The following is a 24,908-nucleotide window of genomic DNA, read 5'->3' as shown; positions in this document are numbered from 1 at the left end:
ACCGGGCACCAGGCATTGATCACTAGGCTGGGCACCGGACACTGAGCACCGGGTATTGAGCACCAAACCGGGCACTGAGCACCAAACCGGGAACTGAGCACCAAACCGGGCACCGGGCACCGGGCGGGGCGGGGCCGGGAGCGGCGGCGCGGCCGGGTCTATACGGAGCGCGGCAAACGGAGGCGCGAGAGTCACGGTGGCCGAGTGGTTAAGGCGTTGGACTCGAAATCCAATGGGGTTTCCCCGCACAGGTTCGAATCCTGTCCGTGACGCCAAGCTCACTTTTGCTGGTCGGGGACGCGCGTGGGAGCTCCCCCGGTAACGGCGAGCACACGGTGCTCCCTCCGGTACCGGCTCTTTTAACAGCGGGGATGACACAGTCTCAGCCTCCGGTACCGGATCTTTTAACGGCGGGAACAGCGGGGAAGACACAGCCTCAGCCTCCGGTACCGGATCTTTTAACGGTGGGGACATCACGGAGCCTCCCGCCCGCCGGTAGCGGCTCCTTTAACGGCAGGAACAGCGGGGAAGACACAGTCTCAGCCTCCGGTACCGGCTCCTTTAACGGCAGGAACATCACGGATTCCCCAAGCCCCGGTACCGGCTCTTTTAGGGGCGGGAAGAGTGGGGAAGACACAGCCTCAGCCTCCGGTACCGGCTCTTTTAACGGGGGTAACCATAGGGATCCTCGCTCGGTTACCGGCTCTTAACGGCGGCAGAGCACGCGCTCTGCCTCCGGTACCGGCTCCTTTAACGGCAGGAACATCACGGATTCCCCAAGCCCCGGTACCGGCTATTTTAGGGGCGGGAATAATGGGGAACCCTCTCTAATGCAGGCTCCTTTAATGGGGTGGGAGCAGCAGGGACCCCTCAGCCCCGGTACCGACGCTTTTTGGGGTGGGGACCCCCATTCCCAGCTCATTTAGGGGTGGGGACCCCCCATTCCCAGCTCTTTTAAGGGTCGGAACAGTGGGGACCCCCCTTTATGACCTTTTTAAGGGCAGAAGTGGGAACCCCACTCTGGGTCCTGCTCTTTTAGGGGTGGAGACCCCCCAGTCCCAATCCCAGCTCTTTTTGGGGTGGGGACCCCTCAATCCCAGCTGTTTTGGGGGTGGGGACCCCCCATTCCCGTTCCCATCTCTTTTTGGGGTGGGGACCCCCCATTCCCAGCTCTTTTATGGGTAGGGACCCCCCATTCCCATTCCCAGCTCTTTTTGGGGTGGGGACCCCTCAATCCCAGCTCTTTTTGGGGTGGGAACCCCCCATTCCCATTCCCAGCTGGTTTTGGGGTGGGGACCCCCATTCCCAGCCCTTTTAGGGGTAGGGACCCCTCAAATCCCAGCCCTTTTAGGGGTAGGGACCCCCCATTCCCAACTCTTTTAGGGGTGGGGACCCCCCATTCCCAGCTCTTTTAAGGGTAGGGACCCCCCATTCCCAGCTCTTTTTGGGGTGGGGACCCCCCATTCCCATTCCCAGCTCTTTTTGGGGTGGGGACCCCCCAGTCCCAGTCCCAGCTCCTTTTGAGGTGGGGACCCCCCATTCCCATTCCCAGCTGGTTTTGGGGTGGGGACCCCCTGTCCCAACTCTTTTTGGGGTGGGGACCCCCCATTCCCATTCCCAGCTGGTTTTGGGGTGGGGACCCCTCAATCCCAGCTGGTTTTGGGGTGGGGACCCCCCAATCCCAGCTCCTTTTGGGGTGGGAACAGTGGGGACCCCCCTTTTATGATCTTTTTTAGGGAACCCCACTCTGGGCCCTCTCTCTCTCTCTCTCAAGGGGGGGCAGGTTCGTCCTTTTTGGGGAGCACATTTGGGGGGGCTCCAGGGCAGGGGGAACCCCCCAGGACCCTCAGCCACCCCTGTTCCCTCTCAGTAGTGACATTTATTAATCCCCAAATCCCCCCAAGATGGGGAGAACAGCCCCAAACCCACCCATTTTTACCCCAAAACTGAGCCCCCTCTGACACGGGGAGGGTTTTGGGGTGCAGGAGGAGGCCCCCAAAACGGGGATAAAGCAACCAGAATTCTGTTTATTGATCACTTCAATCCCTGCCTCCTGCCGGATCTGCCGGGAGGAGAAACAATGGTAAAAAAAAAAAAAAATTGAAATAAATGCAAATAAATTAAATTAAATTCCCAACGAGTCCCACGGACCCAGGCCAGAGGTGCCTGCCCACGGTTACTTGGAGAATCAAATAAAAAGGGAGAGTAAAAATAAGAAAAGGTCAAAAAAAAAAGAAAAAAAAAAAGAATGAAGTAAAAAAGAAAAAAAAAAATTAAAAATACAGAACCACAATCACGAATGTCTGGAAAAATAACACCAAGGGTGGAGAGAGCAGAGGCAAACACGGATTGGGAGGAGGTGGGAGATGCTCCCGGGGCCAGGGGATGGGGCATGCACAAAAAGAAGGGGACAGGAGGGGTCCCCAGGGCCGAGGAGCCCCCACTGCAGGGCTGGGGACACCGGGAGCGCCCTTTGGGGACACCTGGCCAGGTGGAAACTGCAGAGAGGAGATGGAGCTTGAGGGGTTTGGGGCACCCCCGAGGGGTCTGGAGCCCCCTCTTGGAACAGGGTGAGCTGAGCTGGGTTTGGAATGGGTCCAATCCAGAAGGGAACCCCAAAATTCTGAGTCCAGGGAATCCCAAAAAATCTGAGTCCAGGGAACACCAAAATTCCGAGTCCAGGGAACACCAAAATTCCGAGTCCAGAGAACCCAAAAATTCCGAGTCCAGGGAACCCCAAAAATTCTGAGTCCAGGGAACCCCAAAAATTCCGAGTCCAGGGAACCCCAAAAATCCGAGTCCAGGGAACCCCAAAAATTCCGAGTCCAGGGAACACCAAAATTCCGAGTCCAGGGAACCCCAAAAAATCCGAGTCCAGGGAACCCCCGCTGTCCTGAGTCGGATTTTTTCAGATCTCCAGATTTTCAAGCTGTGAGGGAAAATCACAAACCCTAAAAACCAAAGTTCAAGGAGCCCCCACCATCCTGAGGTGGTGGAACCGTTGATTTTTTTTTTTTTTTTTTTTCAGATCTTCTCATCATGAGCAAAAATCACAACCCCAAAAACCCAAATCCAGGGAACCCCCACTGTCCTGAGTTGGATTTTTTTGGATCTCTATGTCATGACCAAAAATCACAACCCCAAAATCCCAACTCCAGGAAACCCCTGCCATCCCTAGGTGGATTTTTCTCAGATCGCCTCCATGGCATGAGTGAAAATCACGAAAACCCTAAAAGTCCAGGAAACCCCTGCCATCCCAAAGTGGATTTTTCTCAGATTTCTACACCATGAGCAAAAACCACAACCCTAAAATCCCAAATCCAGGAAATCCCCACCATTCCAGAGCTGGATTTTTTTGGATCTCCACGCCATGAGCGAAAATCACAACCCCAAAAATCGAAGTCCAGGGAACCCCCACTGTCCCCAGTCGGATTTTTTTGGATCTCTACGTCCTGACCAAAAATCACAACCCCAAAATCCCAACTCCAGGAAACCCCTGCCATCCCTAGGTGGATTTTTCTCAGATCTCCTCCATGGCATGAGTGAAAATCACAAACCCTAAAAATCCAAGTCCAGGAAACCCCTGCGATATCAAAGTGAATTTTTCTCAGATTTCCATGCCATGAGCAAAAAACCCAACTCCAGGGAACCCCCACTGTCCCGAGTCGGATTTTTTTGGATCTCTATGTCATGACCAAAAATCACAACCCCAAAATCCCAAATCCAGGAAATCCCCACCATCCCCGAGCTGGATTTTTCTCAGTTTTCCAGGCCATGAGTGAAAATCATGAACCCCAAAAACCCAAAGGCAAGTTGGATTTTTCTCAGATCTCCTCCATGGCATGAGTGAAAATCACGAAAACCCTAAAAGTCCAGGAAACCCCTGCCATCCCAAGGTGGATTTTTCTCAGATTTCCATGTCATGACCAAAAATCACAACCCCAAAATCCCAACTCCAGAAAACCCCTGCCGTCCGTAGGTGGATTTCTCTCAGATCTCCTCCATGGCATGAGTAAAAATCACAACCCCAAAATCCCAAGTCCAGGGAACCCCCACTGTCCCGAGTCGGATTTTTTTGGATCTCTACATCCTGACCAAAAATCACAACCCCAAAATCCCAACTCCAGGAAACCCCTGCCATGCTGAGATAGATTCTTCTCAGATGTCTTCCACTCTGTGAGCAAAAATCACAACCCCAAAAACCCAAGTCCAGGGAACCCCCACTGTCCCCAGTCGGATTTTTTTGGATCTCTACGTCCTGACCAAAAATCACAACCCCAAAATCCCAACTCCAGAAAACCCTAGGTGATTTTTTCTCCTATCTCCTCCATACCACGAACAAAAAACCCAACTCCACAACACCCCCATTGTCCCAAGCTGGATTTTCCCCCACATCTCCTCCACCAACCCCCTCCTCTCCACCCTTAGGCCAACTCCTCTCATATCTCCTCCACTCCGTGGGCGAAAATCATGACGAGCCCCGGCTCCAGCACCATGTCCTCTCCCATGTGCTGGTTCTCGCAGGCCATCACCACCACGGCCTGCTTGCCGGGGATGCGTTTGGCCACGTAGTTCTCGTAGTATCTGCGGTTCATCTGCCTGGTCTCCAGCGTGGCCAGCCCCTGGGGCCAGTTGCGCTCGTGGGCGTTCTCGATGAGCTCGTTGGTGATGGAGGCCGGGCAGCCGCTCTCCACCAGCGAGCGCTTGATGACGGCCTGAAGGACGGCGTCCGGCGTGGAGATCATGCCGCCCCAGCGCGTCACCCGCGCCGGCTGCAGGGAGTTCACCCACCTGGGGGGGACACAAAGGGGTCAGGGATGGGGGTTTGGGGTGGGACTGTGGGGGTTCAGCCACCTGGGAGGGGACAGAAAGGGGTCAGGGATGGGGGATTGGAGTGGGATTGTGGGGGTTCACCCACCTGGGGGGACATAACGGGGTCAGGGATGGGGGATTGGGGTGGGATTGTGGGGGTTCACCCACATGGAGGGACACAGCGGGCTCAGGGATGGGGGTTTGGGGTGGGATTGTGGGGGTTCAGCAGCTGGGGGGACATAATGGGGTCAGGGATGGGGGTTTGGGGTGGGTTTGTGGGGGCTCACCCACCTGCAGGGACACAAAGGGGTCAGGGATGGGGGTTTGGGGTGGGACTGTGGGGGTTCAGCCACCTGGGGGGACACAGCGGGGTCAGGGTGGGGGATTGAGGTGGGATTGTGGGGGTTCAGCCACCTGGGGGGACATAATGGGGTCAGGAATAGGGGTTTGGGGTGGGATTGTGGGGGTTCAGACAGCTGGGAGGGGATAATGGGGTCAGGGTGGGGGATTGGGGTGGGATTGTGGGGGTTCACCCACATGGGGGGACATAATGGGGTCAGGGATGGGGGTTTGGGGTGGGATTGTGGGGGTTCACCCAGCTGGGAGGGGATAATGGGGTCAGGGATGGGGGATTGGGGTGGGATTGTGGGGGTTCACCCAGCTGGGGGGACATAATGGGGTCAGGGATGGGGGTTTGGGGTGGGACTGTGGGGGTTCAGCCAGCTCAGGACACTCAGAGGGGTCAGGGATGGGGTGGGATCATGGAATTTCCCTCAAAAATCAACAAATTTCCCTCAAAAACCAGCAAATTTCCCTCAAAAAACAGCTAATTTCCCTCAAAAATCATCAAATTTCCCTCAAAAACCACCAATTTTTCCCTCAAAAATAATAGAATTTCCCTCAAAAAAAGATGAATTTCCCTCAAAAAACAATTTATTTCCCCCAAAATCCACAAATTCCGCCCCAAAACCTACACATTTCCCTCAAAACCTACAAATTCCCTCCCAAAACCTACAAATTTCCCTCAAAAATAAACGAATTTTCCTCAATAATTGACTAATTTCCCTCAAAAAATGACAAATTTTCTCCCAAAACCTACAAATTTCCCTCAAAAATTGATGAATTTCCCTCAAAAATCAATGAATTTCCTTCAAAATATGACAAATTTCCCTCAGAAAATGACAAATTTTCTCCCGAAACCTACAAATTCCCCTCAAAAACTACAGACTTCCCTCAAAAAATGACCAATTCCCCTTGAAAAACTACAAATTTCCCTCAAAAATCAACGAATTTCCCTCAAAAATGAACAAATTTCCCCCCAAAAATTAACAAATTTCCCCCCAAAACCTACAAATTTCCCTCAAAAATCAACAGATTTCCCTCAAAAATTAACAAATTTCCCCCCAAAACATACAAGTTTCCCTCAAAAACTGATTAATTTCCCTCAAAAAATTAACAAATTTCCCCCCACAACCTACAAATTTCCCTCAAAAACTGATTAATTTCCCTCCAAAAATTACAAATTCCCCCCAAAACCTACAAATTTCCCTCAAAAATCAACAAATTTCCCCCTAAAACCTACAAATTTCCCTCAAAAATCAACAAATTTCCCTCAAAAATTAACAAATTTCCCCCCAAAACCTACAAATTTCCCTCAAAAATCAACACGTTTTCCCCCAAAACCTCCAAATTTCCCTCAAAAATAAACAAATTTCCCTCAAAAATTAACAAATTTCCCCCCAAAACCTACAAATTTCCCTCAAAAATCAACACGTTTTCCCCCAAAACCTACAAATTTCCCTCAAAAATAAACAGATTTCCCTCAAAAATTAACAAATTTCCCCCCAAAACCTACAAATTTCCCTCAAAAATCAACACGTTTTCCCCCAAAACCTACAAATTTCCCTCAAAAATAAACAGATTTCCCTCAAAAATTAACAAATTTCCCCCCAAAACCTACAAGTTTCCCTCAAAAATCAACAAATTTCCCCCCAAAACCTCCAAATTTCCCTCAAAAATCAACAGATTTCCCTCAAAAAACAACGAATTTCCCTCAAAAAAACCGAATTTCCCTCAAAAACCCCCATAACACCCCACACTCACTCCAGGATCTCGTTGTACTCGATGGTCTCCTCCAGGTTCTGCAGGTTGGGGTTGACGCTGCGGATCGCCCTCATGTAGGCCTTGAGCAGCTGGATGTCCCTTTTCTGCCAAAGTAGGGAAAAAATAGAATTTGGAATGAGAATTACCCCTTTTTTCCCCTTTTTTTTTGGTGAGGATTTTGGTGTCCAAGCACCAAAAATTTTCCTTTTTTTTTTTTTTTCTTCCTCGTTTTTTGGTGCCTAACAACCCAAACCGGCCCCTTGTTTTTTCCCTTTTTTTTAATCTTACAAAGATAATAAATACAAATGTAAACATTAATAAAAGCTTTGAATGAAGACGTCAAAACAGACAAAACTCATTAGAACAATAAATAATGACTACTACCAGATTTAACTTATATCCTTTAAATAAATCAGATCTTTTACAACATAAAAAATTACTGCAGAGCCCCACTCAACCCATTGCTCCCCTCAGCACATTTTTTTGCTGGCTTTTTGGGATTTTTTTTGGATTTTGGGATTTCTGGAGTCCCTGGCGTGGCCCAACCAACCCCTGCAGAGCCACACTCAACCCACACCTCCCCAAAGCCTTTTTTGGGGGATTTTTTTGGGATTTTGGGATTCCTGGAGCCCCCGGCATGGCCTAGCCCAATCCCACAGAGCCACACTCAACTCACATCTCCCTACTGCCTTTTTTTCCACTTTTGTTTTAATTTTAGTGTCCAAACCTCCCAACCTTCCCCTTCCCAGCCCAATCCCACAGAGCCACACTCAACTCACATCTCCCCACAGCCTTTTTTGGGGGATTTTTTTGAGATTTTTTTGTTATTTTGGGATTTCTGGAGTCCCTCATGTGGCCCAACCAACCCCTGCAGAGCCACACTCAACTCACATCTCCCCACAGCCTTTATTTTCCCCTTTTATTTTTAATTTTAGTGTCCAAACCTCCCAACCTTCCCCTTCCCAGCCCAATCCCACAGAGCCACACTCAACCCACACCTCCCCACAGCCTTTTTTGGGGGATTTTTTTGAGATTTTGGGATTCCTGGAGCCCCTGGCATGGCCTAGCCCAATCCCACAGAGCCACACTCAACTCACACTTCCCCACAGCCTTTTTTGGGGGATTTTTTTGAGACTTTTTTGTTATTTTGGGATTTCTGGAGTCCCTCATGTGGCCCAACCAACCCCTGCAGAGCCACACTCAACTCACATCTCCCCACAGCCTTTATTTTCCCCTTTTATTTTTAATTTTAGTGTCCAAACCTCCCAACCTTCCCCTTCCCAGCCCAATCCCACAGAGCCACACTCAACTCACACTTCCCCACAGCCTTTTTTGGGGGATTTTTTTGAGACTTTTTTGTTATTTTGGGATTTCTGGAGTCCCTCATGTGGCCCAACCAACTCCTGCAGAGCCACACTCAACCCACACCTCCCCAAAGCCTTTTTTGGGGGATTTTTTTGGGATTTTGGGATTCCTGGAGCCTCCAGCATGGCCTAGCCCAATCCCACAGAGCCACACTCAACTCACATCTCCCTACTGCCTTTATTTTCCCCTTTTATTTTTAATTTTAGTGTCCAAACCTCCCAACCTTCCCCTTCCCAGCCCAATCCCACAGAGCCACACTCAACTCACACTTCCCCACAGCCTCTTTTGGGGGATTTTTTTGAGATTTTTTTGGGATTCCTGGAGCCCCCGGCATGGCCTAGCCCAATCCCACAGAGCCACACTCAACTCACATCTCCCACAGCCTTTTTTCCCCTTTTATTTTTAATTTTAACCTCCCAACCTTCCCCTTCCCAGCCCAATCCCACAGAGCCACACTCAACTCACATCTCCCCACAGCCTTTTTTTTAGGGGGGGATTTAGGGATTTTTTGGGGGGGTTTTTTTGGCGATTTTGTGATTTCTAGAGCCCCTAGCATGGCCTAGCCCAATCCCACTCAGCCCACACTTTCCCCAACCATTTTTCCCCCATTTTTTTTTTAGGATTTCAGTTCCCAACACCCCAAACCTGCCCTTGCAGGTGCTGCTGCCCACCTGCTCTGCCAGCTGGTGCTTGTGCTCGGCCGAGGTTTTCTCCAGCTCTGCAATCCTCGTCTGCTGCTGCTGCACCACCGAGCGCAGGTGCTTGATGCAGTTGTGGTTGGGCAGCTCGTCCTTGGGCATCTCCAACCTGCCAGCAGAGGGGGAAAAAAAGGTGGAGGCACCAATTTAGGGGAATTTACAGCTCCCAGAGGTAACTCAGGTGTGGAAAGGCTCTGAGTGTCAGGCTGGAGGAGGGTTTGGGGGATAAATGGGGTTTTTCTGCTTTGCTGCCTTCCTGAGGAGTTCTCAAGCCTGGCAGCTCTTTCCAGGAGGAAATTCCTGCTGAGCTCCAACCTGAACCTCTCCTGGAGGTGTCCCATCCCAGGGCCCTGCCTGTGTCCATCCCATGGCCATCCCAGGGCCATTCCTGTGCCCATTCCATGACCGTCCTGTGTCCATCCCCATGCCAATGTCCATCCCAGGGCCATTCCTGTGGCCATTCCATGGCCATGCCAATGTCCATCCCAGTGCCCATCCTATGTCCATCCCCATGCCAATGTCCATCCCAGGGCCATTCCTGTGGCCATTCCATGGCCATCCTGTGTCCATCCCAGTGCCCATCCTATGTCCATCCCCATGCCAATGTCCATCCCAGTGCCCATTCCTGTGCCCATCCCAGGTTCATCCCCATCCCATAGTCATCCCATGTCCATCCTGTGCCTATCCCATCCCCACCCCGTGTCCATCCCAGTGTCATTCCTGTGCCCATCCCACATCCATCCCCATCCCATGACCATCCCCATTCCATGACCATCCCACGCCCACCCTGTGTCCATCCCATGCCCATTCCTGTGCCTATCCCAGGGCCATTCCATGTCCATCCTCATCCCATGTCCATCCCCATCCTGTGTCCGTCCCATGCCCATACTGTGACCATCCCAGTGACCACCCTGTGTCCATCCCCACTCCGTGTCCATCCCAGTGCCCACCCCATGTCCATTCCAGTGCCCATCTTGCGTCCATCCCATGTCCATACTGTGACCATCCCAGTGCCCACCCCATGTCCATCCCCACCCCATGTCCATCCCAGTGACCGTCCCATGTCCATTCCAGTGCCCATCTTGTGTCCATCCCCATCCTGTGTCCATCCCATGTCCATACTGTGACCATCCTGTGTCCATCCCCACCCCATGTCCATCCCAGTGTCCATCCCCATCCCATCCCCACCCCGTGCCCATCCCAGTGCCCACCCCATGTCCATCCCCATCCCATCCCCACCCTGTGTCCATCCCAGTGACCATCCTGTGTCCATCCCCACCCCGTGTCCATCCCTGTGCCCATCCCATCCCCACCCCGTGTCCATCCCAGTGCCCATCCCGTGTCCATCCCCATCCCATCCCCACCCTGTGTCCATCCCAGTGACCATCCTGTGTCCATCCCCACCCCGTGTCCATCCCAGTGACCATCCCGTGTCCAGCCCCATCCTGTGTCCATCCCAGTGCCCACCCCATGCCCATCCCCACCCGGTGCCCGCGCTCACCCGCATCCCTGCTCGCAGGTGACGGGGCGCTTGGGGTTGTGCTCGCAGTCGTTGAGGTGAGCCATGAGGTTGTCGAGGCGCACCACGGCCGTGCAGCCGAAGACGGCGTTGTCGCAGGTGATCTGCAGCTTGGAGAGCATGTTCCGCATGATCCGCGGCACCGGGCGCAGGTGGGCCACCGTCACCACGCTGCGGTCCACGGGGCACGTCTGCTGCTGCGAGAACCACTGCGTGATGCAGGCATTGCAGAAGGCGTGCTCGCAGTGCGGGGCCTGCGGGGAACGGCGAGGGTCACGCGGGATGGGGTGGAGAAACCTCCCAGGGCACCGAGGACAAGGTGGGCTCAGTCTCCAGGAGAGCCCTGAGTGCCACCTCTGCTCGTTTAATCATGGGATTGATCATGGGGTCATTCATGGGATTGATCATGGGATTGATCATGGAATGGTTGGGTTGGGGAAACCTCCCAGGGCACCGAGGACAAGGTGGGCTCAGTCTCCAGGAGAGCCCTGAGTGCCACCTCTGCTGGTTCAGTCATGGCATTGATCACGGGATTGACCATGGGATCATTCATGGAATCCCTCATGGAGTCATGCATGGAATGGTTGGGTTGGGGAAACCTCCCAGGGCACCGAGGACAAGGTGGGCTCAGTCTCCAGGAGAGCCCTGAGTGCCACCTCTGCTGGTTCAGTCATGGCATTGATCATGGGATCACTCATGGGATTGATCATGGGATCACTCATGGGATCATTCATGGAATGGTTGGGTTGGGGAAACCTCCCAGGGCACCGAGGACAAGATGGGCTCAATCTCCAGGAGAGCCCTGAGTGCCACCTCTGCTCGTTTAGTCATGGGATTGATTGTGGGATCACTCATGGGATCATTCCATAGAATGGTTCCATGGGATCGTTCCATGGGATCATTCCATAGAATGGTTGGGTTGGGGAAACCTCCCAGACTGTCGAGGCCAAGATGGGCTCGATCTCCAGGAGAGCCCCGAGTGCCACCTCTGCTGGTTCAGTCATGGGATTGATCATGGGATCACTCATGGGATCATTCCATAGAATGGTTGGGTTGGGGAAACCTCCCAGGGCATCAAGGTCAAGAGGGGCTCAATCTTCAGGAGAGCTCTGAGTGCCACCTCTGCTCGTTTAGTCATGGGATTGATCATGGAATGGTTGGGTTGGGGAAACCTCCCAGGGCATCGAGGCCAGGCTGGGACTGATCTCCAGGAGAGCTCTGAGTGCCATCTCTGCTCGTTTAGTCATGGGATTGATCATGGGATCATTCATGGAATCCCTCATGGAGTCATGCATGGAATGGTTGGGTTGGGGAAACCTCCCAGGGCATCGAGGCCAAGATGGGCTCAATCCCTAGGAGAGCCCTGAGTGCCACCTCTGCTCATTCAATCATGGGATTGATCATGGGATCACTCATGGGATCACTCATGGGATCACTCATGGGATGATTCATGGAATGGTTGGGTTGGGGAAACCTCCCAGATTGTCAAGGCCAAGATGGACTCGATCTCCAGGAGAGCCCTGAGTGCCACCTCTGCTCCTCCAGTCATGGGATTGATCATGGGATCAATCATGGGATCAATCATGGGATCGATCATGGGATTGACCATGGGATCGATCATGGGATTGACCATGGGATCGATCATGGAATCCCTCATGGAGTCATGGAGTCACGCATGGAATGGTTGGGTTGGGGAAACCTCCCAGGGCATTGAGGCCAAGATGGACTCAACCCCTAGGAGAGCCCTGAGTGCCACCTCTACACCCACCATGTCCCATGCCATGCCCAGGTGTGTCCTACCTGCACCCACCCGGTCCCCAGGTGTGTCCTACCTGCACCCACCCCGTCCCCAGGTGGGTCCTACCTGCACCCACCCCGTCCCCAGGTGGGTCCTACCTGCACTGGCTCCTCCAGGACCCCACTGCAGATGGGGCAGATCAGGTCCTCGTCCACGTCCCCCTGGAACCGAGCCACATCATACCCCATCGCTCGTCACCGGCGCCAGAACCCTGCGGGGCAAAACACGTCAGGGACACCCAGGATGGGGCAAACCCTTGGGGTTTGAGCCAAACCTGAACCTCCCTGGGGTCCCCTGGCTCAGGGATGGGGAGGAACTTGGGTTCCTTGGGGGTTTTGGGTATTCCCAGAGCCATTCCAGCCCCTGGGATTGGGATTTGAAGGCCAAGGTCCTGCAGGAAAAGGGTTTCTGAGTCAAACCTGAATCTCCTTGGGGTTCCTTGGGTCAGGGATGGGGAGGGATTTGGGTTCCTTGGGGGTTTTGGGTATTCCCAGAGCCATCCCAGCCCCTGGGATTGGGATTTGAAGGCCAAGGTCCTACAGGGAAAGGGTTTCTGAGTCAAACCTGTCTCTTCTTGGGTCAGGGATGGGGAGGGATTTGGGTTCCTTGAGGGTTTTGGGTATTCCCAGAGCCATTCCAGCCCCTGGGATTGGGATTTGAAGGCCAAGGTCCTACAGGGAAAGGATTTTTAAGTCAAATCTGTTTCTTCTGGAGCTCCTTTGGCTCCATGGGGAAGTATTTGGGTGTCTTGGGGACTGGAGCTTTTTGGGTCTTCCCAGAGCCATTCCAGCCCCTGGGATTGGGATCTACCAGGGTTTGAAGGCCAAGGTCCTGCAGGAAAAGGTTGGGAAGGGTTTTCAAATCCCAATCCTTGGAACCCAAATCCCAGTCCTGGGAACCCCAACCTTAAATCCTAACCCTGAATTTCCTATTTGTGGGTTTGATTTGGGGTTTTTGGGGTGGTTTTGGGGTGGTTTATTTGATTCGTGGAGCTGGGCACGTCAGGCTTTGGGCATGGAAACATTTCCAGCCTGGCATTCCCAGGAAATTCCCTTCTCCAGCCCCTTCCCTTCTTCAGCATTCCCAGGAAATTCCCTTCTCTTCAGCATTCCCAGGAAATTCCCTTCTCCAGCCCCTTCCCTTGGCATTCCCAGGAAATTCCCTTCTCCAGCCCCTTCCCTTCAGCATTCCCAGGAAATTCCCTTCTCCAGCCCCTTCCCTTGGCATTCCCAGGAAATTCCCTTCTCCAGCCCCTTCCCAGCTCAGCATTCCCAGGAAATTCCCTTCTCCAGCCCCTTCCCAGCTCAGCATTCCCAGGAAATTCCTTTCTCCAGCCCCTTCCCTTGGCATTCCCAGGAAATTCCCTTCTCCAGCCCCTTCCCAGCTCAGCTTTCCCAGGAAATTCCCTTCTCTTCAGCATTCCCAGGAAATTCCCTTCCCTTCAGCATTCCCAGGAAATTCCCTTCTCCAGCCCCTTCCCAGCTCAGCATTCCCAGGAAATTCCCTTTTCTTCAGCTTTCCCAGGAAATTCCCTTCCCCAGCCCCTTCCCCTCCTCCAGGGCCGGCCTTGAGCTCTGCCCCGGCCGTTGCCGCTCCCCGGGCCCCTCCCCGACATCAAAGGCGGTGACAGAGCGGTGACAAAGGCGGTGACAAAGGCGGTGACAAAGGCCCGATAAGGAGTCCCTGGAGTCCCCACCCCAAACCCCAACGGGAGGGGCAGGGGGACACCGGGACAGGGCCCCGGGAGCTGGGAAGGGGATCTGGGAATTCCAGCTGTGCAGGGCAGAAATTCCAGCTGTGCTGGGCAGAAATTCCAGCTGTGCCCACCCCTGGAATTCCAGCTGTGCCCAGGCCTGTGTCAGGCCTGGCCCTGCTGCTGTTCCACATCCAGATGTGGCCTCCCAAACACATCCAGCTGTGCCGAGCTCCTGCGCCCCGTCCCTGCCCAGATGTGCCCCAGCCGAGGAGCAGAGCCGGTGACAGAGGGACAGATGTGACCCCGTGTCCCCACCGTGGCACAGGAGGGACTTTGTCCCCTCCCTGTCCCCAGAGCAGCTCCAGGTCCCTCCTTTAATCCCAAAAATCCCCTGGGAAAAAAAAAACCCACAGCCCCAGGGGCTGATAAGGAGCAGGGGCTGATAAGGACCAACGGCTGCTCCTGGGGCCTGGAACGGCCCCAAATCCTGGAACGGCCCCAAATCCCAGCCCAGCCCTTCCCACGGGATCGGGGCAGCTGGGGAGGCTCCTCTGGAAGGCTCTGGAAAGTTCCCTGAGAGAATCCCAGAAAATTCCCTGCAGGGAAAGGGGTTCCCAGAAATGCAGAGACGGGAACAGCTCCGGGAACAGCCCCTCCTCCCATCCCAAAAGTCCTCTGGGATCTTCCCAAAAACCCAAAACTCTGGGATCTCCCCAGGCTCTTCCCAAAACTCCTCTGGGATCTTCCCAAAATCCAAAGCTCTGGGATCTCCCCAGGCTCTTCCCAAAACTCCTCTGGAATCTTCCCAAAACCCAAAGCTCTGGGATCTTCCAAAAACCCAAAGCTCTGGGATCTTCCCAAAACCCAAAACCCTGGGATCTCCCCAGGCTCATCCCAAAATTCCTCTGGGATCGCACCAGGCTCTTCCCAAAGCTCTGGGAACTTCCCAAAGCTCTGGGATTGCACCAGGCACATCCCAAAATTCCTCTGGGATCTTCCCAAAACTCCTCTGGGATCTTCCCAAAACCCAAAACCCTGGGATCTCACCAGGCACATCCCAAAATTCCTCTGGGATCTTCCCAAAACCCAAAGCTCTGGGATCTCCCCAGGCTCTTCCCAAAACTCCTCTGGGATCTTCCCAAAACCCAAAACCCTGAGATCTCCCATGGCTCTTCCCAAAATTCCTCTGGGATCTTCCCAAAATCCTGGGATCTCCCCAGGCTCTTCCCAAAATTCCTCTGGGATCTTCCCAAAACCCAAAACCCTGAGATCTCCCCAGGCTCTTCCCAAAGCTCCTCTGGAATCTCCCCAGGCTCTTCCCAAAGCTCTGGGAACTTCCCAAAACCCAAAACCCTGGGATCTCCCCATGCTCGTCCCAAAATTCCTCTGGGATCTTCCCAAAACCCCAAACCCCTCTGGGATCTCATCAGGTTCATCCCAAAACTCCTCTGGGATCTCGCCAGAAAAATGGAAAAAGGAGGGATTGGAAGAATTCCCGTGGGGAAAAAGAGGAAGGATTGGAGGAATTCCTAAAAAAGGAAAAAAATTGGAAATGGAAAAGGAAAAAAGGAGGGATTGGAGGAATTCCCATGGGGAAAAAAAGGGAAGGATTGGAGGAATTCCTAAAAAAGGGAAAAGGAAAGGAAAAATGAAAGGATTGGAGGAATTCTCATAGAAAAATGAGGGATTGGAGGAATTCCTAAAAAAGGAAAAAGGAAAAAGGAAAGGAAAAGGGAGGATTGAAGGAATTCCAATGGGAAAAAGGAAGGATTGGAGGAATTCCCAAAAAGGAAAAAGGAAAGAAGAGGAAAAGGGAAAAGGAAAAGGGGAAGGATTGAAGGAATTCCCATGGAAAAAAAGGAAGGATTGGAGAAATTTTGAAAAAGGAAAAGGAAAATAAGGGAAGGATGGGAGGAATTCCCAAAAAAAAGGAAAAAGGAAAGAACAGGAAAAGGGAAAAAGGAAGGATTGGAGGAATTCCCATGGGAAAAAGGAAAGGAAAAGGAACAAAGAAAGGATGGGAGGAATTCCCAAAAAAAGGAAAAAGGAAAGAACAGGAAAAGGGTAAAAGAAAAGGGGAAGGATTGGAGGAATTCCCATGGAAAAAAAAAGGAAAGGAAAAGGAACAAAGGAAGGATTGGAGGAATTCCCAAAAAGGAAAAAGGAAAGAACAGGAAAAGGTAAAAGGAAAAAAGGAAGGATTGGAGGAATTATTGGAAGAATTCCCATGGAATTGGACCCGGATTTACCTCCCGTGGCAGAATTCCTCCTGGCAGGACTCGGGGCTGCGCTGGCCTCACTCTGTGCAGGGAATTCCTCCCCAAATTCTCCCATTTTTCCCTCTCCTCTCCCGCAGGGCGTGGATCTGATCCCAAAAAAGAGAGAGAAAAAAAAAAAACAGGAAAATCAGGAAAGGTCGATTTCCATATGGAATTCCCAACTATGGGGAGAAATTCCCTCCCCCTGCGCTGATTTAATGGGAATTTTGGGAATAATGGAGCCCCCAGGCAGCCTTGGAGAGCAATCCAGGCTCAGAAATTTGGGAATTCCAGCCCCATTCCCTGTGGGATTCAGGCTCAGAAATTTGGGAATTTCAGCCCCATTCCCACTGGGATCCACACGCAGAAATTTGGGAATTATGACCCCATTCCCACTGGAACCAAAGCTCAGAAAGTTGGGAATTTCAGCCCAAATTCCAGTGGGATCAAAGCTCAGAAATTTGGGAATTCCAGCCCAGTACGATTAGAGGGATCCATACTTGGATTTTTGGGAATTCCAGCCCTATTCCCTGTGGATTCCCCTGGATTTTCCCCCAAATTTATTTTAGATTTTCCCCAAAATTTCTCCGGAATTTCCCCCCAAGTTTCTATGGATTTTCCCCCAAAAATATTTGGATTTTTCCCAAATTTCTCTGGACTTTCCCCAAATTCTTTCAGCCTGACCCCTGAATTCCTGGGGATTGTTCCCCAAACTCCTCTGAATTATTCCCCAATTTCTTCTGGGATTATTCCTCAAATTCCCCCGAATTATTCCCAAAATTCTTTCAAATAATTCCCAAAATTCCTCAAAATTATTCCCAAATTTTTTCTCGATAATTCGAAGGAATTTTTCCCAAATTCCTTCGAATTATCCCCAAAATTCCCGTCGATTTTTCCCCCAAATTCCTCGGGATTTCTCCCAAATTCCCTCTCCGCTCTCCCATTCCGGGACAATTCCCAACCGGAGCCGTTCCCGGTTCCCATCCCCGGTGCCTCCGTTCCGTTTCATTCCCCGGTACCGACACCACCCCGAGGCTCCTCCTCGAACCGTGACCCTCCCCGGGGGCTCTCCCGGTCTGCTCCATGGACGTTCCCCCGCTCCTCCTCCCGCGGCCTCCCCCGGTTCTCCCGGTGCTACCGGGACCGCCCCGGGGGTCTCTCCGGTGTCTCCCCCACAGCCGCACGTACCGCGGGCGGCGGGCCCGGCCCGCTCGGGGCTCAGCGGCGGCCGCGGCCTCCTCCCGGTGCCGCCGCCCGGCCCCGCCGCACCGGAAGTGCCGCGCCGGAAGTGCCGCTCTGGCCGGAACTCGGTGGTAGGGGCGGTGTGGGGTGGGCGTGGCTTATCCTCATGATCCCGCCCTCTCTGCATCGCTATTGGTTAGAAGCACAGAGCGTCACGCTCCTTCCCGTGCTCTGATTGGCTGCGCTGCGGACTTCCGGGAGCGCCCGCGGCGGCGGCGGCGCCGTGCCCGGTGAGCGCGGCGGGAGCTGCGAGCGCCCCCTGGTGGCGGGACGGGAGCGCGGCCCCGCTCCCGCTCCCGGTCCCGGTTCTGCTCCCGGTCCCGGAGGCCCCGGAGTGCCGTCCGTGCGTAGCCCCGTTCCCGCGGTCCCGTTCCCGGTGTCCCGGTGGCCCCCGCGCTCTGGTGGTCCCGGTTCCCAGCCGGGATGCTCGCGGTGTTCCGTCCCTCTCGGTGCTGCCTTCGCGTTGCCGTTCGCGGTGTCTCGTTCTTACCGTGGCGTTCCCGGTGTCCGGTGCTGGCCGGTTCCCGGTGCTTCCATCCCCGCTGTCCGGTCCCCGGTGGTCCCGTCCCTGCGGTCCCCGTGTCCAGCAGTGATGTCCCCATGGGCCACCCCCGGGTCCCGCGGTCCCGGTGTCCCGGTCCCACATCCCGGTGTCCCCTCCCGGTGTCCCATCCCCGTGTCCCGGTCCCAATGTCCCGTTCCCGGTGTCCCCCACCCGGTGTCCCGGTCCCACATCCCGGCTGTCCCATCCCGGTCCCTGCGGGACGGTCCCGGGGCTGCCACCACCGGTGTCCTCTCGGTCCCCCGAGTCCCCCATGCTCTGTCCCCGGTGTCCCCTCGGTCCCTTGTCCCCGGTGTCCCGCTCCCTCCCCCGTGTCCCGCCGGTTCCCGCTGTCCCCTCCCCATTCCCGATGTCCCCCTGGTCCTCAGTGTCCCCCCTCTGGTCCCTCCAGTGCCACCCCCATCCCCGGTGTCCCCACAGTGTCCCCCTGGTCCCCAGTGTCCCCAGTGTCCCCATGGGTCCCATTCTGTGTCTCCACTGTCCCCACAAGTGCCATTCACTGTCCCCTTGGTGCCACTCAGTGTCTCTGCTGTCCCTTCATTCCCCCCTGTGTCCCCTCAGTGTCCCCCAGGACCCCTCAGTGTCCCCCATGTCCCCTCAGTGTCCCCCATGTTCCCTCAGTCCCCTCAGTCCCCCCCATGTCCCCTGTGTCCCCTCAGTGTCCCCCATGTTCCCTCAGTGTCCCCGCTGTCCCCTCAGTGTCCCCTGTGTCCCCATGTCCCCTCAGTGTCTCCCATGCCCCCTCAGTGTCCCCTGTGTCCCCGCTGTCCCCTCAGTGTCTCCCATGCCCCCTCAGTGTCCCCCGTGTCCCCTCAGCCCGCGCTGCCACCATGAGCTCCGAGACTTTGGTCAAGGACGTCAAACCCGGCCTCAAGAACCTCAACCTGATCTTCATCGTGCTGGAGACGGGTGGGTGCCACCCCCGGTGTCCCCTGCTGTCCCCCGTGACCCCCGTGACCCCTGCCGTGACCCCCGTGACCCCTCCAGGCCGGGTCACCAAGACCAAGGACGGGCACGAGGTCCGGACGTGCAAAGTGGCCGACAAGAGCGGCAGCATCAACATCTCGGTGTGGGACGATGTGGGCAACCTGATCCAGCCTGGGGACATCATCCGCCTCACCAAGGGGTACAGGGGACACCTGGGGACACTGGGGACACCTGGGGGTGGATTTGGGGGAAAATTGGGGAAAAATTGGGGGAAAATCGGGGAGAATTTGGGGCAATGTGGGGAGCCTGATCCAGCCTGGGGACATCATCCGCCTCACCAAGGGGTACAGGGGACACCTGGGGACACCTGGGGACACTGGGGACACCTGGGGACACCTGGGGAGGGGATTTGGGGGAAAATTGGGGAGAAATTGGGGGAAAATTTGGGACAATTTGGGGGAAAATTTGGGGTATTTGGGGCGATGTGGGCAACCTGATCCAGCCTTGGGACGTCATCCGCCTCACCAAGGGGTACAGGGGACACCTGGGGACACTGGGGACACCTGGGGACACTGGGGACACTGGGGAGGGGATTTGGGGGAAAACTGGGGGAAAATTGGGGTGGATTTGGGAAAAATCTGGGGCAATTTGGGGGAAATGAGGGAGAATTTGGGAGAAACTTAGTGGGGATTGGGGGGGAAATTTCGGGATGGATTTGGGGGAAAATTGGGGGAGATTTGGGAAAAATTTGTGGGGATTTGGGGCAAATTTGTGGGTGGATTTGGGGGAAATGAGGGAGAATTTGGGGGAAATTTGTGGGAATTTGGGGCAAATTTGTGGGTGGATTTGGGGGAAATGAGGGAGAATTTGGGGGAAAATTTGGGGAGATTTGGGGGAAAATTTGGGGGGAAATTTAAGGGAAAATTTGGGGGAAATTCAGCGGGGATTTGGGGGAAATTTGGGGATGGATTTGGGGGAAAATTGGGGGAAAATTGGGGGATATTTGGGGTGGGTTGCCTGACCTTCCCCATCCTCCTCATCCTCAGCTACGCCTCCGTCTTCAAGGGCTGCCTGACGCTCTACACCGGCCGAGGGGGGGACCTGCAGAAGATTGGGGAGTAAGGAGGGGGTTTTTGGGGGGGTTTTGGGGTTTTTGGGGTGGTTTTGAGGTTTTTGGGGGGGTTTGGGGTCGAGGGGATCTGAAATCCCCAAATTGCCCCAAATCCCCACAAATTTACCCAAATTTCCACCAAATCCCCACAAATTCACCCAAATTGCCCCACCAAATCCCCCCCAAGTTTCTCCCAAATTCTTCCTGATTTCCCCCAAATTACCCCCAATTTTTCTCAAATCCACCCCAAATCTCTCCCAATTTTCCCCCAAATCCACCCCCAAATTTCCCCCAAATCCTCACAAATTCACCCCAAATCTCCCTTAAATTTCCCCCAATTCTCTCCCAAATCTGCCCCAAATCCCTGCAAATTTTTCCCAAATCCACCCCAAATTTCCCCCAAATCCCCACCATGTTTCCCCCAAACCCCTCAAATTTCCCCCAAACCCACCCCCAAATTTCCCCCAAATCCCCACCAAGTTTCCCCCAAATTGCCCGAAATTTCCCCCAAACCCCCCAAATTTCCCCCAAATCTCCTTAAATTTCCCCGAAATCCCCGCAAAGTTTCCCCCAAATTCTCCCTAATTTCACCCAAATCCACACTCAAATTTCCCCCAAATCCCCACAAATTCACCCCAAATCTCCCTTAAATTTCCCCCAATTCTCTCCCAAATCTGCCCCACATTTGCCCCAAATCCCCACAAATTTTTCCCAAATCCACCCCAGATTTCCCCCAAATCCCCACCAACTTTCCCCCAAACTCTCCCTAATTTCCCCCAAATCTGCCCCCAAATCCCCACAAATTCGCCCCAAATCTCCCTTAAATTTCCCCCAGTTTCCCCCGAATGTGCCCCAAACCCCCCAGATTTGCCCCAAACCCCAAAATCCCCGCAGGTTCTGCATGGTTTACTCCGAGGTGCCCAACTTCAGCGAGCCCAACCCCGAGTACGTGGCACAGCAGGCACAGGGCAAGGGGGTGAGTTTGGGGGACAGGGGGGGATCACCCCAATTTCCCCTGATTTTGACCCAAATCCCTGCGAATTTACCCCAAATCCCCGCGAATTTACCCCAAATCCCCACGAATTTACCCCAAATTCCACAAAATTTACCCCAAATCCCACAAAATTTACCCCAGATCCCCCCCACGAATTTACCCCAAATCCCCGCGAATTTACCCCAAATCCCCGCGAATTTACCCCAAATCCCCACGAATTTACCCCAAATCCCCGCGAATTTACCCCAAATCCCACAAAATTTACCCCAGATCCCCCCCACGAATTTACCCCAAATCCCCGTGAATTTACCCCAAATCCCCGCGAATTTACCCCAAATCCCCACGAATTTACCCCAAATTCCACAAAATTTACCCCAAATCCCACAAAATTTACCCCAGATCCCCCCCACGAATTTACCCCAAATCCCCGCGAATTTACCCCAAATCCCCACGAATTTACCCCAAATCCCACAAATTTACCCCAGATCCCCCCCACAAATTTACCCCAAATCCCCACGAATTTACCCCAAATCCCCACGAATTTACCCCAAATTCCACAAAATTTACCCCAAATCCCCACGAATTTGACCTAAACCCCCCACCCCAAATTTCCCCCAAATCCCCACCAAGTTTCCCCCAAATCCTCCGCAATTTCCCCCAAATCCACCCCCAAATTTCCCCGAAATCCCTACAAATTTGCCCCAAATCCTCCCATAAATTTGCCTCAAATCCTCCCCAAATTTCCCCCAAATCCCCACAAATTTACCCCAAATTTCTCCCAAATCTCCCCAAAATTCCCCCCAATTCTCCCCCACATCACCCTGAGTTTCCCCCAAATTTCCCTTGAATTTCCCTCAGACTTCCCCCATATCCTCCCCCAAATTTCCCCCAATTCCCCTTAAATTTCCCCAAATCCCGCCCCCAAAATTTCCCCCAAATTTTCCTTGAATTTCCCTCAAATTTCTCCTATATCCTCCCCCAAATTTCCCCAAATCCCACCCAAAATTTCCCCCAGATTTTCCTTGAATTTCCCTCAAATTTCTCCTGTATCCTCCCCCAAATTTCCCCAAATCCCACCCAAAATTTCCCACAAATCCCCCCAAATTTCTACAAACCCCCCAAATCCCCCCAAATTTTCCCCAAAATCCCCCAATTTCCCCCAAATCCCTCCAAATTTTCCCCAAATCCCCCAATTTCCCTCGGATTGCCCCCAAACCCCCCCTCTGTGACACTCGGGCTTCTCCATCCCCTCCCCAGGCCCCGCCCGACGGCTCCGCCCCGGCAGCTCCGCAGCCGCCCCCGGGCCCCCCCGCCGCCCCCCCAGGTTGGTACCGCCCCCGAACCCCCCCGGTACCTCCCGGTCCCCCCCCCTCACCTCCCGGTATCCCCCCAGAACCCCCCGGTACCCCCGGTGCCCCCCGGGACCTCCCCGTCACCTCCCGGTACCCCCCCCCGTACCCCTCTCGGTACCCCCGGTACCCCCCCCCTGAACCTCCCGGTACCCCCCCGTTACCCCCCATATGCCCCCGGTACCTCCCGGTCCCCCCCCCCTCACCTCCCAATATCCCCCGGTATCCCCCTCACCTCCCGGTATCCCCCCGGTACCCCCCGTACGCCCCCCGTTACCCCCCAGTACCCCCCCTTCACCTCCCGGTACTCCCCGTACCCCTCTCGGTACCCCCCCGGTATCCCCCGGTGCCCCCCATACGCCCCTGGTACCTCCCGGTACCCCCCCCCTCACCTCCCGGTAGCCCCCCGTACCCCTCTCGGTAGCCCCCCGGTACCCCCTGGTACAACTCCCCCCCTCCCCCGACCTCCCGGTATCCCCGGGTACCCCCCCGGTGTCCCCCGGTACCCCCCCCTCACCTCCCGGTACCCCCCCCCGTACCCCTCTCGGTACCCCCCCGGTATCCCCCGGTGCCCCCCATACGCCCCCGGTACCTCCCGGTCCCCCCCCCTCACCTCCCAATATCCCCCGGTATCCCCCGTATCCCCCCCCGTTACCCCCGGTACTCCCCCCTCACCTCCCGGTACCCCCCGGTACCCCCCCCTCACCTCCCGGTACCCCCCCCCTCACCTCCCGGTACCTCCCCCGGTACCCCCGTACCCCTCCCGGTACCCCCCGGTATCTCCCCCCCCTCCTGACCTCCCGGTTCCCCGCAGCCCCCGAGAGCCAGAACGGGAACGGGCTGAGCCCGGGGGGCCCCCCCGCGCACCCCCCGAGCGGCCGCATCACCCGCAGCCAGCCCGGCCCCGTCAGCAACGGCAAAGAGACCCGGAGGAGCGGCAAGAGATAACGGGGACCCCCCCCGGGACCCCCCCGGGACACCCCCGGGACATCCCCGGGACACTCCCGGGACATCCCCGGTGCCGCCACAACCGGGGGGGGTCCCCGGTTCCCCAAGGCCGTAACGGGGAGGGCGGGCCCGGTGTCCTGCACTCCCCACCGGATCCCCTCGGGACCCCCCCGGGACCCCCCCGGGACCTCACCGGGACATCCCCGGCACCGCCACAACCGGGGGGGTCCCCGGTTTCCCCAATCCCGAAGTTCCCGGTGTCCCTCCGGTGCTCGGGGGGCTCCATCCGGTGCCCCCCCGGTGCCCCATGTCGGGAATCGGGAGGCGTTAATAAAGAACCGAGCTCTGCCCCCGCCTCAGCCGCTCTGCCCGGACCCCTCCGGGACATCCCCGGTACCGCCACAACCGGGGCATCCCCGGTTCCCCAAGCCCGTAATGGGGACAGGGTTCCCGGTGTACCCGGGGCTGGTCCGGACCCCCCCCCCTCCGGTGCTCGGGGGTCCCGGGGGGCTCCATGCGGTGCCCGCCCCGTATCGGGAGGCGTTAATAAAGACCCGAGCTCTGCCCCCGCCTCAGCGGCTCTGCCCGGACCCCTCCCCGCGGCCCCTCCCGGTACCGGGGCCGGCTGGGAGCAGCTCCGCGCTGACCCTTGGCCCCCCCGGCTCGGGCGCGACGGGCGCGGGACGGGCTCGGGGACAGCGCGGGGACACCGGGGGCTCAGGTGGGACCGGGAGGGGTCCCGCGGGTGGGGGGGGGGGGGCGTAGCCAAACGGGGCTGGGGGGGCTCCGGTGAGGGCGGGGACCCCCGTGAGGTGCGGGGAGCGATGGGGGGGGGGGACGGGGACACCGGCGGGGCGGAGGCTCCGGGGATTTCCCGGTGTCGCACGTGGAGGGGGGGGGGCGGCCACTCCGGTTCCCCCCCCCGGTGCTGGGGTGGGTGGGGGGGTCCCGAGGGTTTCATTTTTTATATTTTTTTATATTTTTTATATTTTTTTAATATTTTTTATCTCCGTCCCGGTGAAACATTAACTCCCCCTAAACCCCGCGCCCGTTGCAAAACCTCGCCTCGAGGACGAGGGTCACCCGCTCTGTGTCCCCCCCTCCGCCCCTTTGTGGTCTCTGTGACCCCCAAATCCCCCCCAAATCCCACCCCAAACCCCGCCGGGGGGGGGCGCAACAACCGCGAACCCCCCAAATCCCAAATCCTCCCCAAATTCCCCCAAAATCCCCCCCAAATTCCCCTTCTCGCGGTGTCCCCGGTGCCGCCGCACGTGTCCCGGTGCCGCCGCCTGTCGCTTTCCCCACGCTCGGGCCACATCGCAGGGACCCCCCCGCGCTGGGGTGACCCCAAAATCGCTCTGTCCCCCCCCTCCTTGTGGTCCCCGTGACCCCCAAATTCCACCCCAAACCCCGCCGGGGGGGGGCGCAACAACCGCGTACCCCCAAATCAACCCCAAATCCCCCCCAAATTCCACCCCAAATCTTCCCCAAATCCCCCCCAAATTCCACCCCAAACCTTCCCCGGG

General features: G+C 55.6%; 2 protein-coding genes, 1 long non-coding RNA gene and 1 other non-coding gene across 12 annotated transcripts; 2 read left to right on the top strand and 2 right to left on the bottom strand.

Annotated features, from left to right (window-relative positions):
* The first annotated feature begins 190 nt into the window (after positions 1-190).
* TRNAS-CGA (transfer RNA serine (anticodon CGA)) lies at positions 191-272 on the top strand. The gene has a single exon. It is a non-coding gene; the product is annotated as a tRNA-Ser (tRNA).
* A 1,735-nt stretch (positions 273-2,007) lies between these two features.
* Positions 2,008-17,575, bottom strand: RNF41 (ring finger protein 41). 5 transcript variants are annotated; one of them, XM_071419682.1, is made up of 7 exons: positions 17,438-17,575; positions 16,241-16,356; positions 12,394-12,506; positions 10,480-10,751; positions 8,952-9,087; positions 6,916-7,019; positions 2,008-4,791 (listed from the first exon to the last, which is right to left on the bottom strand). In XM_071419682.1, exons 3-7 carry the CDS (start codon positions 12,481-12,483, stop codon positions 4,440-4,442), a joined length of 954 nt encoding a protein of 317 aa, XP_071275783.1. In that variant the 5' UTR covers positions 12,484-12,506; positions 16,241-16,356; positions 17,438-17,575; the 3' UTR covers positions 2,008-4,439. The 5 variants fall into 5 exon arrangements, with proteins under 5 accessions (XP_071275783.1, XP_071275787.1, XP_071275786.1 ...); XM_071419686.1 differs by having other exon boundaries at positions 10,480-10,694; XM_071419685.1 differs by lacking the exon at positions 17,438-17,575 and adding an exon at positions 17,269-17,431.
* On the bottom strand, positions 7,407-8,945 carry LOC139586375 (uncharacterized). Its single transcript, XR_011677720.1, has 2 exons — positions 7,914-8,945; positions 7,407-7,808 (listed from the first exon to the last, which is right to left on the bottom strand). It is a non-coding gene; the product is annotated as an uncharacterized lncRNA (long non-coding RNA).
* Positions 17,576-17,660: 85 nt separating the features above from the next.
* NABP2 (nucleic acid binding protein 2) lies at positions 17,661-23,530 on the top strand. 5 transcript variants are annotated; one of them, XM_071419652.1, is made up of 7 exons: positions 17,661-17,721; positions 18,870-18,962; positions 19,041-19,179; positions 20,027-20,098; positions 20,986-21,067; positions 22,343-22,409; positions 23,249-23,530. In XM_071419652.1, the coding sequence occupies exons 2-7, from the start codon at positions 18,884-18,886 to the stop codon at positions 23,380-23,382; spliced, it is 573 nt and encodes a 190-aa protein (XP_071275753.1). In that variant the 5' UTR covers positions 17,661-17,721; positions 18,870-18,883; the 3' UTR covers positions 23,383-23,530. The 5 variants fall into 5 exon arrangements, with proteins under 5 accessions (XP_071275753.1, XP_071275752.1, XP_071275754.1 ...); XM_071419651.1 differs by having other exon boundaries at positions 17,689-17,834; XM_071419653.1 differs by having other exon boundaries at positions 17,705-17,834; positions 18,850-18,962.
* Positions 23,531-24,908: the final 1,378 nt, after the last annotated feature.

Source organism: Agelaius tricolor, unplaced genomic scaffold, assembly GCF_023055355.1.
Source record: "Agelaius tricolor isolate 1412-34295 unplaced genomic scaffold, bAgeTri1.0.p SCAF_114, whole genome shotgun sequence".
Classification (NCBI taxonomy): domain Eukaryota; kingdom Metazoa; phylum Chordata; class Aves; order Passeriformes; family Icteridae; genus Agelaius; species Agelaius tricolor.
Note: the sequence above shows the minus strand (reverse complement) of the source record. Positions and strands in the feature narration are given on the sequence as shown.